At 39.0% G+C, this 20502-nt stretch overlaps 1 protein-coding gene across 1 annotated transcript in view; it reads right to left on the bottom strand.

The window, feature by feature from the left end:
• The window catches only part of KCNH7 (potassium voltage-gated channel subfamily H member 7), a 250377-nt gene extending 243650 nt beyond the window's left edge, over positions 1–6727 (bottom strand). Inside the window, exons 1-2 of the mRNA XM_068407568.1 lie at positions 6652–6727; positions 4398–4628 (exon numbers count right to left, since the gene is read on the bottom strand). Coding sequence (XP_068263669.1) covers positions 4398–4628; positions 6652–6727 — 307 coding nt within the window. The remainder of the gene's footprint in view (positions 1–4397; positions 4629–6651) is intronic.
• Between the last annotated feature and the right edge of the window lie 13775 nt (positions 6728–20502).

Raw genomic sequence — 20502 nt, 5'->3', positions numbered from 1 at the left:
TTGTCCACAAAGCGTAGAGTAAGAAGTAAAAAAGTATTTAGTGTGATACAATCCTTTCCGATCATCATATATCCATTCTCAATCCCAGAATAATTATACTTTTTGTGTCAAAAGCTTTACAGCTTTACCACCTCAAGCAATATTTTACAGCTGTCAAGAATGATTTATGCAATAATGACTTAAACTGCAAAACAGAGTCCTCAAAGGAAGAGCTGTCAAATATTTTCACCACAAATAACTCTATTAAAATAAAAATTGTTATTCTGTATAAACAATATCTTACCTTCAACTATAATACAGATCATATAGCTATATGATTTCTGAAAATGAAATTGTGAGATAGTGAGGAATATACTACTACTTTGATATCAGAGTATAATTTTTGTATTAAGCAGATGTTAATGCCTAATGGGCAAGACTTTAAAAAAAATCTGTTTCAAAATAATAGTTCTTGTGATTCGTCTGTATTTATCTATTGTTCTTTTTAAAAAGGGATATTTACATTAAAAAAGCAATTTACTGACTCTTTAATCCCATGAGTACATCCAGTGACGTTTGTGGAGCTTCTTATGTGATGAGAACCTATAAATTCAGACCCTTAGTTTTCATGTCCATCTGTTCCTATTAACCATTTTTCTCAGTAGTAATTAATTCTTTTGATGACTATGTAATCACCTACTGTGGCACTACTCTAAGAGGACAAAGGACTAGAACTTTGCCTGGATTGTGTAAATACCCATCTAAAAGGAAAAAGCAGTGAGGAGAAATTAAAACCAAATGTAGGCTATATTAACAATCTTATTCTGATACTGCAAGAGTAGGAAGTAAGGCTTTTAGCTGCAAACATTAAAAACTTCTGTGAAGACAGGGCATCAGTGTGCTTGGGACAGGGCATGCTGGGTGTGTGAATAATGCTGGCATCCCACCTCCACGCCATCTAAACAATTACACAAAGCTATCACACATATTCTTCCCCTCTCCTCTGCACCCTCCCCACACCGCACAGTGGAAAGGGAAATGTGCCCAGTCTAGGTAACATGTTTATGATACATCGAATTTGTGTTCTCCTTTGACCACCCTATCTTCTGTCTGCCCTGTTTAGGCAGTGTAGATTCAAGCAACTGCCATTTTCTGAAAATCAACCTGCTATAAAACTTTTCCCATCCTTCTGCCCCCTTTTCTTCAAGCGTGTAATCTGGCCTAAAGATTAAGGCAGTGAACAAACAGCAGCGTTCAGTCTTGCATCATCAAGATGTTTAAAGCTCAAAATCCTGCACTTACTTTCATCTAGAAAAGTGGACTATAGACCAGTAAAGAACATCAGAATCCTAATTCCCAGTACGTATACAATACCATTTTTCTAGTGCAAGAATTTCCTTTTAAGTTGAACTTTAAAGCTGTGACATTTTAAAACTATGTGAGGTGGTATTTAGAATTAAAAAGAAAAAGCATTAGTTATAGAGTGATTCCCTTTCTGATATCTGCATTGCTGGAGTTCTGATGACAGATTAGCTTTATAAGTGAAGGGATATATGATCCCACTGACATTTGCTTTACTTTGAAATATTAAAATAATTTTTAATATAATCAGTGGGTTATGTAGAGTAAATGATAGTGTGATGTGGAATAAGGTTTTATTTGCAATTCACTGGGCATTTATTCAGGGCTGTGTAACACAGTCTTCAGAAACTCCTGTGGTGGAACCTTAAGCGATTCACAACTTCATGCGCGGTCTTCCTCCTCCGTATGCTTAGTATTATGTTAACTATCATACAATGGGTCGCTATGAAATATAATGTCAAATCAAACTTTCAAGCAGTGGGTAGTTCATTGGAGTAACTTGGGTTACTCACAGGGAGAAAGTTACGTTTCTAACTGTGCTGGTATTGACCTCTTAAAATATTCTCGTATTCACTCATAGCACACAGTACAAAATAAGCCACTAACCAGGCACTAAACTCTCAGATTTTTAGAAAATTCTTTAAATGCATTTTGCTTCAGAACCTGGAGGAAGTCCTTGTTAGGTATCACCATTCTGTGTATTGTTATAATATACAGAGTATGTCATAGAGTGTATATATATATATACACATACTCTATGTATTGCAAAAATAAATTTGCAAATTTGAAAAAGTGGAGTAAGTGAAGAAGTGAAGAAGAAAAGTGAAGTATATCTTTTCAGTAACTTAGAATAACTATAGAATATGTTTACTGACATTTTATTATATCCATCATATAGGTAGTTTCAATTTTACAATGTCACATAAACTTCAGATCTTTTTATCATATTTTGTAAAGAAATTGAACATTACGTGGAATCAAACATAAAAGTCCGTATATACAAATGATCAAGCTGTCAGACACTTATGCATTTGAGTGTCAGACCTATCTCGTATTTTGTCGATTTTTGCCTGTATTCAGTGACTTGGTATTTTAAATGATATTTACAATTCAAAATAATTCACCTGTGTTTGTCTAAATTTAGCAGTGCATATAGTGCACATGGTAAGTCCTGTTCACATTTTGACCAGTAAAATTTTGAGGAATTCAACCCAAATTTGTCTAGAAGTGTTGTCTGTACCTTTTGAAATTCCTTAACCTTCAAACATATGGTCTAGTAATTTAAAGAAACTACTCACAGAAGTGGAGTTACTGAAAACCCTTATGCATAAGATTGTTTACACTGAATAATCCATAACTCTCATCTATAATGTGCTTCAAAATCCAAAACTATTTACAAAAGATATGGCAATTTTTACAGACAGTTTTATTTTCGTTTGCCTCGAAGAGATTATGGTGTATTGGATGATGCCAGAATTCAGCATTTTAGAAAAATATTTATTTATGGTAATTGACAGATAAGCAGTACTTTAGTTAAGCGCCTTTCCCTCCATCCTAATATCTTGAGAGACTGAAGCACTTTTAAACGACCACATCTCAAAACACTGCTCCAGGCTGATGGCTGCGAAAGTTAGCAATGACATTCTCCTTTTGCAATATTATTTTTAACACACACCAAGTTAACACAAACACAGGCTAGATGTGTAAAAGACACACAGTGTCAGGTCTCCTGAGAAATCTATGTTCAAGGTACAGCTACAACAACAAATCTTGACCAAAATCTGCTCTAGACCACTGAACCAGATCTAAGAATAAAGGACTCTACGGAGAATGTGCTAAGAAGAATATGCTTAAATATTGGTAGCGTGGGTAGAATGGTTGGCCCAAGTCCTATCTGAATTATACTAGCCTAAGCTAAAAATAATATTGCTTAAGTCTCTCTGAGATAACAACAGAATTATTGAGAACAGGGTTTAACTCTGTGACTTTAAAATGTGAGAGCATCCATTGCATGCAATTCTAAAATTGATGCAAACAACACACTGGCACTTCTCCAGAACTAACTTAAGCTCAGCATTTGAATATGAATTTCCTTTCCCTTCTCCCAAGAGTATACACAGCAAGAGACAGAATAAGGTACACCACACTTATCCATTATATGGATTTGTTTGAAAGACAGATGTTTCTGTAAATAACCTTGGGTAATTAGGAAAAAAACCCCAAAGCCCTACATATAACTATTATGTATCATAATTAGTTTTCATGCGTATGCATTTTTAATCTACATATGCAGTCATTTATTAATTTTGTGCTCTTAACAGGAAAAAAAGCATCAGCATAGCAGATTTAGCCATTCTTCATCTATTGAGTCTTCACTGAATAACAGGGAAACTCTTCATAGTTTAGCCTTCCCAAAATTTTACTCTGACAACATAATTCTAGGACAACTTCTGTGGTTCAATTGCAGGTACTCCAACTTCACAATATCTCATCTCTGAAAAAGACTTGTCCCTTTCTTTACAAGCTAATGCTTTCTTCGTGATAGGCCAGTTTTTGCTGCTTTTAACCTTGTACTTTTTCCAGTAAAATACTGCATTTACATCAAGGTACAGTTCCAATTGTGTAACGCAGGCAGAGTTAAGCCCCCTGAAACTGATATACCATTCCTATGTCCTATGAGAAGAAACAGTTCATAAAAATTAACATTCACAAGCTGTCCCCTCTATGCTTGTATTATCTGTTCATTGTTGTAGGGCTGTTTACTTTAGGAGATTTACATCTGCTTTAAACCAACTGAGAGCAGAACTTCTGTTCAAGAGTTGCAAACACAGTGCTAGCTTCATTCAGCTGTTAGAGTCAGCGTACAGTGATGCACTCTATACACCCACTACCTTCAGGGCAGATTTCCTTACTGGTATACGAAAGTGTACTTCACTGGACTTCAGAGAAATTACAACACTACTCCAAGAAAGGGTCTGGTCAGCAGATCATGCACACTTAGTAATCAACTGATAACCAACCGAACAAAAAGTATTGAAAATAAAACCAGACTTTACCATCTTTGTGATAATAGGTGACTTCTACTTTCCTCTCCTCTGACCCCAGCAGTGCTTGAGCAATTTGTGCAATATGATGTCTTTTGGTCTCTGGCCCATGAAGAAAATCACAGGTGCAAGGTTTCTGCATGACATCTGGCCTGGAGAACCCGGTCATCTCACAGAACCCATCATTGCAGTAGATGATAGCACAATTCTGCACTCTAGCATTAGCAATGATGAATTTTTTATCTGCAACAAAAGAAAGTGATGCATTTTTTAGTACTCTCTCAACATTTCATAAAGTGTCGATCGCATGGATGGATGCTAAACAACACTTCTTTTCACTGGGATGCCTGAAATACAGAGATTTTCAGTCATTTAATGTAGCTAATTTGATCTATAGGTTTTAAAGAAACTTCAGTAAATTCAGAATACATGAAAGGTGAAGATAGTTGTCTTTTAAGGAAATAAAACCAGATTATGCAAGTCTTTTGCAAAACTCCTTTGGACTTCAAAATTTTGCCTTTTTTAGCTTCACTGAAACCCAGGTGATGAGTGCCATCCTGTCAGCCATAACTCCAGGAAAGTCCTTGAAAAGTTAATAGCTTCTTTTGGGGGGAAGTGCGGCCTCAGGAAGGGGGCTCTACCTAAGTGAAGGGCTTCCTGGGATAAGGTCCAACCAGCTCAGTCTACTCTGTAGGGTTTTTCATTGAGGTGAATGACAGCAAGTTTATAATCAGTAATTTAACACAACTATCTAGAAAAAAAATGTTAATTTTTTTCCTCTATGATTGCTTTAGAAGTTACATTTATAAAAGAAAACATTCTTTAGTAAAAAAAAAAAAAAAAAAAAAAAGAGTATGAATGTACAGGAAACCCAAAGATTGTGATGTTGGAAACATCTGCCCAGTCTGCTGAAGTTCTGTGCCCCAGTCCATCATCCTTTCCCAAACACTCACCTGACAGAAAGGTTCAAAAGTTTTCAACTGCTATTTCATTTGTTTCTGTTTACTACTATAACACACAATTCCCACTGTAATTATAAATGTGCAGCTTTGATACATTTACTGTTAATAACATGAAATGCTGATTATTTAATCACAGTAGTAGGTCCCTTGCTTTATAGAAGACTTCACATGGCACCAAGTTAGCAGTACAAGTCTTGGAAATTTTAAAAATAGTCTGTCTTTGAACACAGTGAAATATTTGGAGAGAAAAACACAGATTTTATTCTTGCTTTTTCCACTGTCTTTCAGTCATGCTGAATTTTCACTATCACTTGCCTATTTAGAAGGTAGTGCTTTATTCTCTTCAAAATATATACACTTTACTGCATAAAAACTTTACTCGTGTAGCAACACTGACTTAGCATTTAGATAAATTAGGATTACAAACACTGTCTTTCTTTTTTCTCAAATAATATAAATATTAAATTGGTAGCATGGGTTTAAGTATAATAAAGTATATAAACTGGAGTTAGCTGTAAGGGTTTGCACCAGATTGATCCTAAAAATATGCTAAATATTTAAATAAATGTACATATATCAAAACTACTGTTTCTAAATGAAATTAATTTTAAGCATCAAGTGTTCTTACTGTTAACAGTAAACCAGAGTTCCGGCCAGGAAAATCACTTTGGCTTCAGCCTCCTTAACAGGTAGTAAACTGCTGCATTGGAAAAGATCTCACAGACTATCCCCGAGAATGCATTTGCATGGGTTTGATAGATATTTTAGGCTTGCATAAACAAAGCAGAAATATTTGACAGCTATATTAAAATACAATCATGACAACAAGGTAAGAGAGTATTTTTCCTTTAATAACTCCTTTGCATATTATCTGTTTCCTCTAAATCAAAGTCTGACTGTTCTACTTTATTTTGAAAAGGCAATCATAATAATAACGATAAAAACAATAATAAATCTATCTGATTTTTTTAGACATTTCACAGGCAGCAAGATTGTACACTCTGCTTTTAGATCCATCTCTCCAGTTCAGAAGATAAGAGATATAACTTCTATAGCTATACAATATGGATACAGTCAGAGATAAAAACCTGTTCCTTGAAACGGGGAAAAAACCCAAACCAATAATTCAAGTAGGTAATCTGTATTCTAGTTCAAAAACAATGTTACTCCTGCCGGGGATCCCCTTCTTACCTCTGGGGTTTTCTTTCCAAGCTACAAACTTAAAATAGTCTGGAGCTGCTGTCCATTTAGTCACAAGCAGAATCAAACTACTGTAGCAAAATAGATAGAAAGAGACAACTTACTTTGCCCTTCAAATTTTCGTATGATTGTACCCAAAAATGTATTTTGTGGTGCCACATGACCTCTGCGAACAGGCATGTTTGTACAGATCTTCGGTTTTCTGTGCACAATGACTTCTCCAAGGATCTGCTACACGGCTCCAGCCCAAAGCACCGAGCCAGCTACCCTTTGTGACAAATCATCGTCCTCTGGAGCTCGGAAATCTCTTCCCATTAGCACCACTTCTAGATACACGCTTTTTCTATTGGAGTCAGATCCATCCCCCAGTTTCTTTCTTTTTCTTTCTTTCTTTCTTTCTTTCCTTGCTTTCTTTTCTATTTTTTTTTCCTGGAGGAGCTCGGACGCTATTGTCTGGGGCGGGTAGGGGTGGGGTAAGCAGGAGGAGGTGGAGGGGAGAAGATTACAAGGGTAATCGATCTCTAGCACCAAACCGCCAGTTTTCCAAAGCAAACAGCTGTGACCCGGCAGTTTCCGACGCTGTAGTGATGGTTAGAGGCTGGAAGACTAATGTTGCTCCGCTGCCAGAGGAGTGACGTTCCCCCCTCCGGGCTTCACCACGGCGCGCAGCAGCTCGGATTACTCAAGCGTGGCTTAGCAAGAGCCAGCCAATAAATCTCTTCAGAACTCAGCGACAAACAGCGGCATCAGGAATGAGCTACATCCCGGCAGCACCGCGACGTGCCACATCCCCCACCGCTGCGGCTGCAGGGAGGCAGCGGGCCCCGAGGGCGCTGGCGGCGGGGGGGGCCGCCACCTCCGACCGCCCCAGCTTCTCCGCCCTCTCGGCACCTCCGGCCCTTTCGCGGCCCCTGAGCGTGGCCCGCTGGGGAGCCCCAGGCGCTGCCAGGGCCGGGGGAGGGAGGTAGCTTTGTACACGCCCCGTCTTGGGGCGGAGGGGGGGGAGGCACTGGTGGGGGTTGATTTTGAGCGATAGGGAGGCGCGGAGGCAAGGGACCACCGGAGCCCTCGGCATCCTTCCCCGCCCCGATGGAAAGGATCGCCCCCTCCTCCCGCAGCGTGACCCAGACGAGGACTTCCCCTCGCCCCACGCACCCTCCTGCCGAGGAAGGGGGTTTCCCCCGCCGCCGGGTGCTGCTGCCCCCGGTGCCAAGCAGGCGCGAGCCTCCGCTCGGGGGCCGAGAAGGCGGCGCGGAGTGCGCGCGCGGCCCCGCGGGTGCGGGGGGGGTGAGCTCCGACAGGCAGCCCTCGCCCGGCCAGGGGCGGGGACCGAGCGGGCCACCGAGGCCGCCCCGCCGCGGGAGCTGCCTCCCGGGGCCGCGCTCCGCCCCGCCGCCCGGGGCCGGGGCCGCGGGGCCGGGCGGGGGCGCACCGCCCGCTCGGAGCTGGCCGTGGTGCTGAAGCCGCCCCGCCGGCGTGCACAGAGGCACCGCTGCGCGCGGTCGGGCCCGGGGAGCGGCTGCCGCCCCCCGCGCCTCGCTCCTCTCAGCTTCTCCCACCCCGCAGGAATAACTCGGGAAGCTCCCAGGGGAAGCGCGTATTATTTTCAGGCTGTAATTAAGGCTTCCTGCACTACCCAGCAGGCAGACCGGTGCGCGTTGAGCACGGGCATGACGAGCACCGGGGGACCTCGGCGAGGTGATACGAGGGAGGGAGCTCGGGGCAAGCCATGCGTTGCTGGAAGGGCATCTCCAGGGTCGTGTAAAGCAGCGGCGGCTTCTTAACAAACTCACAGGGAAAAAGAGAGGCACCTGCTCACCGTTCTTTGTAACCACAAGCACAGGATATTGAGCCGGCAAACCACCGCCTCCCACCTGTTCTTCCGCAACACAAACAGGTGTTTCCTTATTCCCGTGGGCTTTTCTCAAGTGTGGCCTTTTGTTTCACTGTTACCGGTGGTCATCCTCTATATTTATCAGAGGAGGGACACAGTCTGTCAAGTATGTGGGTACATTTCTGGACTAATTTCATTTAATCTCAGTGGAATCATTCTTGATTTACACAACTGTAAATGATGTCTGAAAATATCATTTATATACACATAAATTGTATTTAGAAGGCTGCATAGTAATTGACTGTATACTAATTACAAAGCCTCAGCTACATTAAGTGGTATGTAATCAGGTAGATAATCAATCTTAGGAAGTGAGTCTTGCTTATTTACAGAAGCAAATGTTGTAATCTGTATACTCAGAGGTATGAATCAAAGGATTAACAGCCATATATTCTTTGTAATCATAATATTTGGAGAGGTACAACATTTTTGTGGCTCTGATCAACGCTAGAGAATAAAACTCTTACAATATTTTTACTCCCTTTTCATGTCGTTTGGACAGTGGATGAGACTGCAGGTTGAATTTTTCTCTTTCTGCTCTTTGTCTTGACACAAACACCCATATATTGCCCTGAAAATGTATTCAAGTTCCCAAAGAAAGCAGTAGAACTTGTGTACATAAAGTGAGAGAAGCATTTTTAACACTTTATGTAATACCTAACATCTAGTTAGGTCATAATGGTCAGCAGTAACTTCATTCTCATTTTTACATTAAAAAATGGCACTTTGATGTTTCTATAACAGCAACAGAAAATAATCACAATAAATTTGTGACTTGTAGTGAATAACCAGTGTTTGTTTCTAGTGTTCGACAGTTAGTAGCAACCTAGATGGACTACAGGCCCAGTAGAGCCTTGAGTCCAGTGCTTTAGGTGCCTGGCTGCAAATAAAAAAAAAAAAAAAAAAGAAAAAAAGAAAAAACAAGAAAAAATATTTTGAGAATTCAAATCTCACTGAAGCCCCATCTTTTCATGTTAAGTTTGAGAGGCACGCTATGCTTGCTTGGAAACTGAAATAGCAGAGGCCAGAACTCCATGACTCTGGAAGTCCTTTTCTGTTCGATCTCCTGATGGTAGCTAGAAGTTTGATGTTGATTATGTGAATATACATTAAGCAGAGTCCAGTTTTTTTTTTCCACCTTGGTTAGCTTAGAACCTGATCAAGATAAGCCCAGTCAAGACAAGATAACTGCTATGGAAAGACAAGATCTGAGATGTGTTTTTTGACTGGGGATAAATTCACAAGAATGATGGGATGTAATAACTACATGAGCAATAGGTGGCATGAGAAAATCTTTCATCTCGGTGATTTAAACTCCTGTAGTCTTGTAGATGATATGTTGCTCACGGAGTGCTTAATACTCATTGTGCATACTGCTTTGTAATTTTCTGTAGCAAGCCAATAGTGAGAGAAGTGCGAGAGAAAAATATATTAAAACTGCAGAATTTCCCACTAGCACAGAGAAAGTAAAGTGAAAGAATTTGCATTTGATTGGGAAAATATGAATGCAAGTGGCAAAGTTTGAATGCATCACAAATGTGCCTCTCTAGTGTGATGAAAGAAATGGAGAATGCCATGGAGATACATGTTTTATCTACAAAGTTGTACAGTTGCCAGCTCTGCAAGGGACCAAAATACCGAGGGACGGTGTCTCTGGAGCGAAAACCTACCCAGCACGATCCCCTGTCCTCTGCCGACTGTGGCATTGCCCCTCATGGCACCACCCTTGCCGCAGCCCAGTGGTAGCTCCCCAGTGAACCCTGCTGCTCTGCAGCAAAATTATAGATAGCATTTCCTGCCCTCAAGGATAGCAGCAGATTTTGAAATAGTGATTTCAATGTTTTCGGCAACATTTTAACTACTTCTTTCTCAAGTTCCTTAAGAGAATTTAGAGGAATATGTGCCTGGAGATGTGTTATTGATCTGTTTCAACATCTTGGCATTTAGCAACTAAACCTGTTATCGTTAGGAAAAGATAACTCTGGGGAAATGGCTCTAATCATCTTTCCCATCATATTTTTGGTGTAAAAAAAAAAAAAGGAGACAGTCAGTTTTAGTCCAGCATTCTTATCATACTTGAGTATGCCTTTTACCCTTTGATGCTCCAGGAGACTCTCCCTAAGAGAAATGTCTTTCCTATTCCAGCTTAATTAATCTTTAACTGTATGTTGTTACTTTTCAAGGTTCTATGTTTTCCTTTTCATTATTGTCATGCTCCTATTGTTTCCCTCCTGTAGACAAAAGTTTACTACTTCATTCCCATTTGAATAAACACTTTTTGTACTGGAGCAATACAGTGTCAAGTCTTGATAGTTCTTGGGTTTTTTCTTCTTTCTTTCTTTTTTTTTTTTCTTTTTTTTCCCCCATTCCAGCTAGCATAGGATATGTGTGTTGTTTTTGCCTTGTGTATCCTGTGTGCCCTGTCAATTATTCATACATCTATGCTATATATGCTTCCAATTTCAAATAAGGCTGGGAGTGCATTCAGACCTGTCAAGTGAAATATTGAAACTTTATTTCAAATCCCATGTTATGCTAAGATGGCCTTTGTGATTCTTTGACAGATTTGTGTCTCTTAATCATCATCTCTTGGTTTTTATTGCTTTTGCTTCCTTGTCTTTTTCTGTTCAATGCCTTTCCACAATTTCAAGTTATAGCTTTAGATTTAGTTTTAATCCTTCACAATAATAATGATCATCAATTAGATTATGACTGGCTGGGCTTTAGGCACAGGCAAAGTACACAGTTGCCTGGGACAACAGACTGCCAAATTACCTCTGTTGGAGAAGACAGAAATCAGCTGTTTGAACATCGTGAGCAGCCAAACAGCCAATCTCTGCTGATGCTACCGAGAAAGGCGTAGGGTGCATGTGGCGGCAGTTGCTGCTGCCAGAGCTGGCTCCTTCTAGCAGTATCTTGTCTTTGCTTGCAACTGCACTGATGCCCCAGGACCAGTAAGTCTTTCCTAATCCTACAGCCACACAGTTGCCTACATAGCAAACTGGGAATACTTCATTAGCGTTGTTACAAAATTCACCTTGAGTTAGGTCTGATTATGGTTATTTTGTGTTTCAGTTTTGCTCTCAAAAAAAGAGGCTCCTATTTCTGGCAAGACCACTGATGTCAATGAGATTGCACAGATTTGGTTATTGTGTTTGACCTTAAGGTTTTTTTCTTCATTGTGTCTCCATAGGGTCTTATTAGCGTTCAGAACTTCAGATATCTCAATGGGAGAAAGGATATGAATATTTTAGTATCACAAAAAGGCAAAAGAAATGTCCACATCAAATCATGCTCTAAAAAGTGATTACAAATTTCTAGTTAATTTTAGAGCTAGATTAATTCCTCAGTAGCACAAAAAAAAAGTTACGGTATACTTAGTTTGGATTTTGTTCAATGTATATTTTACATGTAATTGTCTCTGAGGGACTGTAATTTGATGATAAGAATATGAAATATAAATGCAAAATTCGTAATAACAGAACTTCTGTAAGCTAAATTTCCTAGGCTGATAAAGGTAACATCACATGGCGAAACAGTAAGACAGCAGGCAACTTAACTTTTTCTGGAAGGATTCATAAAAAGTTAAGTTTGTTATTCTACAGTATACATTGCTGTTATTCCGTGCTATGTTAGAATGCCTAATGACTTAGGGTCATTTTGGAAGTAGTATGTACAGGTCATGAACACAGAATCACAAAAAGCATCAATATACCCATCTACTCGATGCCCTGACAGTGGATCGTTCCCTTCAGTATATTTGTGTTTGTATTATTCATTTAGGATTTAAATTATTCAAGCAATGAGGCTCCCACTTCTTCCTCTGAGAGACTCTTTCAATATCTCTCTGTCTCACCACAGGGTTTCATTCCCTCATATTAAGCCACAGTTTTGGTGTGGGCTCTTGCTTTGGGGGTTTACATTATTTAGATGCTCATCTTGTTTCCCTGGGTTCTTGGCCAGTAATGGGTGCCTCCTTGCTGACCCCCTCCGGCCAATTAGGAGTGACAGAAATGACTCCAGCATGTGCTGTGCCTCTTGAAGATTTTCCAGCTTGATTACAGTGCTATGTCCATCGTTCTGGCAGCTGTCATTCCAGAAAGAACGTTGATTATAATTAGGCAAGACATGAAACATACTTTTATTAATTTATTCTTTTCCTCGTACTATATGTAGAGGAATTTTAATGGTATACAAAAGCAGTACCCCACTCTATGTATTTGTGAGTAATTCTGTACCATGGGAAATGTAATTGAAGATAAATACGTGCATTGTCTGTAATCTGTCTTCCTTCATGACAGAAATGCAGGGATGATATTTTAGAATAATAGTTCATGTAAGAACTATCGTGACTAGATCACATATCTTAAGTTTGTTCTTTTCAGAAGCACACACCTAACAAATATGCAGTGAGCTGGAAAAAGCAGCAAATTCTGATCTGTGTGCATTCATTGCTAGACCACGAAAAAAGTAAATTATTGTCTGTAAGTTGCTCATTTAACTAGATCCGTATATTTCTAAAACCAATTCTCTTTGTACCCAAGTTCCTGCTGCCTTCTCCACAGTGTATTCAAACATTAAGTGATAGGACTGCCATCTGTCAGGTGAAGTTCATTCCTTTCCTTAGCTTCTCCCTTGAGTAAACTGTGTAGTTAGGATTTCTTCTACATCTGAACATTCTGCATGTGTTTTTATCAATAATGATGAAAAAGTGCACCTTGTATTTGGAGCAGGTTTATGGTGATTCCTGGCTTTCACCCTAATGCCCATGAAAGGTGGTGGAGAGCTTCCTGAGGTTGCAAGGTTTCTGGTTTTGCTGAAGTTCCTCCTAGTTCAGCTGCAGCAGGGTTCCAGGGCTTGTGTCCTCAGGGAAAACCATGAGGTGAGCTAGCCTGAACTAGGATCTTCAGGGTGTGCAGCTCCAGCACATTCTGTGCAGGCACAATTTCCTTTCACAGAGAATTTTGAACTGTTTCATTTCTAAGCAATAATAAATAAAAATGTGCCATATCAAAATCTTTCACAAAATGGAATCACTGTTCCCAAGCAGCTCTGTAGACACAGTACCTCTCTACTGGTGGGGTTAACTTCAGAGAGGTCACAAGATGAAGAAGGTTATTTCTGTTCCTCAGCCTTTTTCCTTGGATCAGGCCATAGCAGCTGAATTACTGCTCTGATAGCATTTCCATATGCTGCTAGCTTAGCAAGCTGTAGGTAGCCAGCACTCCTCTTTTCCTTTCCTCTGCCCTGCAGCAACTGACAGTGAGGCATTGCTGAGCAGCTGTAGGGGCGAAAAGGACAGCAGCTGCTCTGAAGGAGCTTGGTTCATGTTAGACATTTTTCTTGACAGTGACCAAGAGGCAGTGAGACCTTTTATCTGCTATGGACAATATCAGTTTGGATGTATTTTCGGTCAGTAATCATATATAAATTTCTTTCCACTACAGGTTCACTTTAAGACCAATAAAATGTAGTTTTGAAGCATATAAAGTGGTTCCTTTTGGGCACCAGTGTCCTGGCAGTACAAATAATGTTAGCAGATTTTTTGGTTTAATAGATAAACATGGGTTTTGTCTTGCTTCCTTTCCTTGGGCTGTTATAATTTTCGATAAATTTGATTCCCTTCTACCTAGAAATCTTTCTGCCAATGTTTCCCATCAATTTCAGCTTTCTGTCTTCCCTGCCTGACTCTTATCTGCTGGTTATAGTTAGTTATTTGTGTTTTTCAGCCTCAAAGACAGAGGGAGAGAGAGAACAGGTAGATGGAAGTATAAATGGACCAGAAATTAACAGTCTGATATGAATAAGAGAGGCTGAGAGACAGTTTCATAATCCAGGATGAAAGGGTACAAGAGAAGACACTGAAATTGGCCAGAAGTTATAACTTGCAGTAAAATTTAGTAGCCAAAATCAAATATAAATTCAAACAGTTTAGGGGAAAAAAAATTTACTTCCACCAACTCTAACTACAGTTCCAGATGTTCAGTCCAGCTTAAGTGTTTCCGGAGAATGATGCTTCCATTATTCCTAAGAATGATTATATTCCCGAAGACCTTGTAGACTTTAATCAGAGAGCAGCAACCTTGATAAATTCAGATATGGTGTCCCAGAACACAGCAGAGCAAATAAATTCCTGTTTCACTCAGAAGAAAAAAAACACCAAAATAGTATGAGCCTTTAGTGCCAATGGCTCCATAGTGGCTTGATGAAGGCAAGATTTTTTTTTTCCCCCTAAATATTTTACTAGTAGTACATTGTGTTTCTATGTTAATCAGAAAGCCCCAGCAAGCAGAGTATGCTTTTTCATTTTTAGTGTCCTATACCTTCTTTTCTCTTTCTGCATGCTGTTAACATACTTTACACAGTCACTTCATCTAAATAAGGTAACTGCGGTTTCTACACTGCGCTCACTTAGTCATTAACAATGTTATTATTAGCATATTCTAACACTCAGTTCTGTAGGCGAAGCTTTCTCCACCTGGCATGTATATTTTCTCCCTACAACTGTATTTTTCCACATATAATTTTTCAGTATTATTCTCACAGTAATAATATTTCTCTGTAACTGTGTAGAGTCCAGAATTGTGTAGAATAATTATTCCTGACATTGTACTTATCAGTGCTGTTGTTCACATTTCTGTCAACAATAACCTGCATATATCGAGGTCACATATTTCTCTTCCAATATTCCCACTTTTCTTTCATAATCATAGCATGAGACCATGGACAATTATATTACAAAAATTGGCATTTGTCTAATTCATTTGAAGAGATACCCATATCCTGTAACACCATTTTCTGCCACAAAGGTAGTGTATGAGCTGATCTGCTGTCTCTGCAGATAGAATACATGTAATATAGGCCACATCTTCAAACCCAGGTGCCAGCCTGAAGCTAGCATCTCCAGAATTATATCGATGCAGCTGCAAATCAATGGCCAGATTTTCCATCAGTGCTAAGGACTGTATTCAATAACTGCGCTGAAGCCAATATGAACTGCAGGTGAGAGTTTTGCTCATCATCTATGATGACAGAGAGCGATGCTCAAATGACATATGTCATTTTGTGAAAGGGTCTTTTGCTGCCTAAGATATAATTTATTTAAATAATCTCTCCTGAATTTCCTCTCCCTGCCATTATGTCTATTTCATTGCAATACAAGTAAGATATACGTTGTCAGTCTCCCCCTTCTAGTTTTTCCAGCATTTGTCTACCATCCAGCGCAAGTTGTTTGGCAGGATGAATAATAATTTTGCATGAAGACAATTTTTCTGACTGTAAAGGGTAATAAAAGCACTGTTATACCCAAAAATATATTCAGAAATAGCAAGATTTCCTCGTCATTACACATTCATTTATTTTGCATCTTTTCTATTTATCATTCTTTGTTATTTAAGACAGGTGCATATTAGATCACATTAGAGATATTAATTCTGTTGATGATTATGATCAATTTTACTGTTTATATACTATTTGTTTTCACCGTATAATAGGCAAACTATTCTGGTATGCTTTTTGAAAGAGGGGGTGTTCTGGACATTCTGTAGCACCCAAAGCAGTCACTCAGAAACTATGGTTTAGCTTGGTAATCAGGCTGTTTGCAGGTGTTTTTGAAAGCCTAGTTTCACAACTCTTGGAATAAAAAAGATCAATGCAAACATACACTAATTAATTTTTGATGTCATTTGAGCTAGATAAATATTCATTTACCCATTTCCCTTGTGTGCTGGGTCAATAGCTGGAGAGAAAATGCATCTGGGGTTTAAAAAACCACCACGTTCTTGTGTCAGGTTAGGACAGTAACGTGCAACTCTGATGACTGCCTATCCAAACCAGCCTGTGGACTTCCAGAACTTCCACATCCTGGCAGATCCAGGGGCAGATTCAGATGCAAAACTCTAGTGCTGAAAACGTAGGCCTTGTTTTTATCTTCAGTCCCAATTTATCATCATGAAAAAAACAAACCCATGAAATTATATTGAATATTGATAGGAAATATTTACCAATGGCATTTTCAATTTTTCTTAGTAAAATACAATTTTTTTTTTTTTTCTGGGGAATACTGACATTTGGGAAGTGGACATTTGAAATCAGAGGGCTGTTCTGAGGGAGAAATTGCAATCATCTCAAATAGTGATTTCATTGCACTCGCTCCTGAAAACTCAAGACTGCTGTGATTCACTTAAAAGTGAACACCAATTTTCAGAGCATGTCAAAGGTCCCAGTCTAGGTATATGCATCATTTGGGTCCAGGGGGTGCCAAATACATCTTCAGTTTAGGACAAAAATTTAGTGCTGCAGTAGTCCTTTCTCTGCTAATCCCACATAGACATGATGCTCGCCTAGAGAAGCTGTGCAGTCCCCTTCCTTGGAAGTTCTCAAGACTGAACTGGATCAAGCCCTAAACAAGCTGGTCTCACACCTCATCACTTACACTGCTTTGGACAGGAAGTTGCACTAGATACCTCCTGAGGTTGCTCACAACTGTATCATCATATGATCTTATGATGGTACGTTTGATATTTTCAGATATACTGAGACTTCGTTTCTGATTATCCAGAATGTGCTGATGAGGTATAAATTCTGCTACTTGTGCTTTCTACCTATAATATCTATGTGCTGGCCTCGTATGAAGCATGTGGATCCATTTCTACTATTAATTGAACTTATCAATGGTATGAATATCATTCCTGAGGCTTGAGATGTTCCATAAGTGATACATTATTGACTGACTCTTTAAAAGGCTGTCATACGCATGTATGCTAGCAGGACACTTGTCTGTGATATCTGCAGCCTTTTCATACTAAACATTAAATACAAAAACACAGCTTGTGCTTGTACCCTTTGTACTTCTTTCTTAAATATCCAGACAACAGCCTCATTTCTCCTGCCTCTCAGAGCTTCTTTGTATCAGCACTGCTTTCCACGAATGAGTTGGATGTTTTACAGTGTTATTCATTAATCTGCCGCAAAGCATTTCCAGTTCTAGAATTCTTTCCTTACATTCACGGATAAGACTTTTATTTCTTCCATAGCTCCCTTGTGCCAGCATAACAGAGGAGCTTTGCTGATCCTTCTTACAGGTGGAAGTTTGTGGCATCATTACTTGGTTACCAGATTTCCCTCCTCCTTTTTATTGTGTCTCTCTATCCTCAGCATGACGTGTTCTCCTTTCCAGTAGTCATGTGAGCAGGGTAATTCAAATAACCGCTGAAGAGATAAAGACACAAGGAGTTTGATTTAATTTTGTTTTAATTTTGTTATACGAAATGTAATTTGATAGGGAGCTGTAGAATCACTGTGCAGATGGCAAGTGTTAGGCAGATCTTATTACCTGGAACAATTGAGCACTGTCTGCCTTCTATAGTTTTAATTGGCCTTCCCCTATCTTAGAGTAAAAAAATTACAATGCTGCTCTTAACGAATTCTGACAAAGGACAATAAACTAAGTCTGTTCTAGTTCAGTTTCTATGACAGGCAGTGAAGGTGGGTGCACTAGCCAATGCTGAAAGGAGACGGGCATGTGGACAAGTGATAGCCCAAGTGCGTACCTCATAATAACTTGAATTGGAATAGTCATGTTTAAAAGACTAAATAGTCATAAGGGAACAATTTATTCATATCAGTTCTCATGAACTAACTTGAGATCCAGCTTCTGTCATCCATCACCGTCTGGGATGATTGTCTCATTTGTGTCACTTGCTTTAGACCTGATTAACCTCAGAACTGTGTTTTGTATGTTATGGTCTCTCCTATTAGTCTTCTAGTGAACATTTTACTCCCAGAAAAAACCCTGCAAGAGAAAAAGGAAAAGGAAGACAGGAATTACCAATATTCTGTTTTATATTAATATTGATAGGCTTACAGCTGCTGCTCGCTGCTTGAATGCACACACTTTCTTGGGTGAATTTCAGACAAGCCAATTAATCCCAGTTAGTAGAACATACCTGCTTAGCCAAAAAAATTACATGTATTTTTTTTTTTTACCCCATGGGAAAGTGGACAGCTGTGAGTCTTGGGAAACTTTATCAATTTATGAATCTAAGTATATATACAGCATTGAAATCCTTCCAAAATAACTCACACTTGAGATATATCATGGGATATGGCAATCTGATAGTGGAGCCCTGGCTATAGGACCATCTGCTTTTTCCTATGTGAAAATACCTCAGGAAGGATGGTAGCATTATAGTGCTATATGACAATCACTGCGAAACAGCACATCTAGTTCAAGCCAAAATAACTTATCTGAGAACATGAAAGGAGAAGTAGTATTTAGATTAGGGGAGAAAATAATGATTATTTTTGCCTAAAAGTACATTGAATTAAAAAATGTTTAGCATTATATATAATCGGTTTTGTTAATAATTGTATTTTACTTTTTAGTTAGTTTTAAATCTTTTAAATCTCTGGATAAATAACAAATTGGCAATCACTTTTGTGTTTAGTGGTTCAAAGACATTTTTAACATCTGCTATCTTTAACGCCTACTGCCAAACAGTTTATTTTACCTTCCTTTTTACTCTCTATGCTATATAATGTCTCTCTACAGTTTCTATGTTTCCTATGTAAATCACATTTGATGGGATAGCTGGGATTCAGATATGTAGTTTTAGGATATTCTTCAATGGTAGGAAATTCTTGAAAGATATCAAAAGATTCAATCTTTAATGATAAATTTTTTTCCTTTGTTTCTATTAGCTAAAATATTGTGAGACTGATTCAGTAAAACAAAAGAAAATTATAGGACAGAGTTTCATGAAAGAAGAGGAGAGACATGTACTTTTTTTTTCAGGGGATCTCAACCTATTATAAATCTCTCCAGAACTCTTAACTTCCCATGGATTAATATTCCTTTTCTCCCCCTCTTCCCATGGGTTTGATATGTCAGTCAGATTCTAACAAGCACCATTCCACTTTTTGTCTAGTTTGTGTTCGTGTAGCCTTTTGCAGACTGTGTTTGTTTTTAAATGGGAGGTATTTACATGATTTTCTTGATACCAATTTTTCCTCATTCTTTTCCTTAAACACTGTCCTGCTCTTTAACATATGTTAGTGTAACTTATACTTACCTACTAACAAAATCCTCAGCAAACGTGCTTTAGGCAGAATAATGCCTAAAGCATAAGCAGCACACGACAACAGACTTCCCTGCAACCTACTGCTGCTAAAACATGTCAATACAGCAATCAGCAGCTTTAAAGCTCACATTACTCTCCTGTTTCTAGTAATTTTTAAGGGACCTGATTATATTTTTTCTCTAGAGAGCTCTGTGAATTAAGAGTAATTCCACTGAAGTCAATACTGCCACATAGTACAGAATTAGGGTCATAAAGGGGAACAATTCTGCCTAATCCTCTGGTGAAACGAGAAGGTGCCATGGGATTAGAGGTTAACTGGTTTATACATACCCAAGATAATAAAAAGATACCAAAAATGTTTTCTTTTAGCCTACAGCAGTAATTAGGCGTCTGGGTTTACACTAAGTAAGATTTCTGTCATCTAGCCTAGTTTCTTTGCATTCTAATAGTAAAGCACCAGCCAGTTTTACCAAGGATCATGGTAGCAATGCTTAGATACCTATTTGTTAGGTGCTGAGCAAATGTAATAAAATCGTTCTCTGTTCCAAGGGAATTCTGTTTCTATCTTTAAAATGAGATGGAGGAAAAAGTGAAAGAACCCATCTGAGGTGGCAGCGAGAGGCTGACAAAAATGACTAATAAGACCTGAAAGTTCTGTTTTGATTAATTTTTTCTTATAGGTTAGCTACGTATTCAACTTGCTGGTATTGTGATAGTTTCTTTTGCTATTATTTGAAACAAATAAGCTGGTTATTAAGAGCAGCCACAGTCCTCTACATTCGTAGCCCAAACATTGAATATTATAATTAGATAGAGATGTCTGCCTCAAGGACAGAATATTCTGTGTAAATTCTGCCTACTTTTGGACATAAAATCACATAGTTATTCAATGTCCCCATGATCACAATGCCACTATTATATTTTTGTTTTCTTCCAAGCTAACTATATTATAAAAGCAAAAAACCTGCAAGTTATACAGT

The sequence above is a fragment of the Nyctibius grandis genome, chromosome 9 (assembly GCF_013368605.1).
Source record: "Nyctibius grandis isolate bNycGra1 chromosome 9, bNycGra1.pri, whole genome shotgun sequence".
Taxonomy (NCBI): Eukaryota; Metazoa; Chordata; class Aves; order Nyctibiiformes; family Nyctibiidae; genus Nyctibius; species Nyctibius grandis.
Note: the sequence above shows the minus strand (reverse complement) of the source record. Positions and strands in the feature narration are given on the sequence as shown.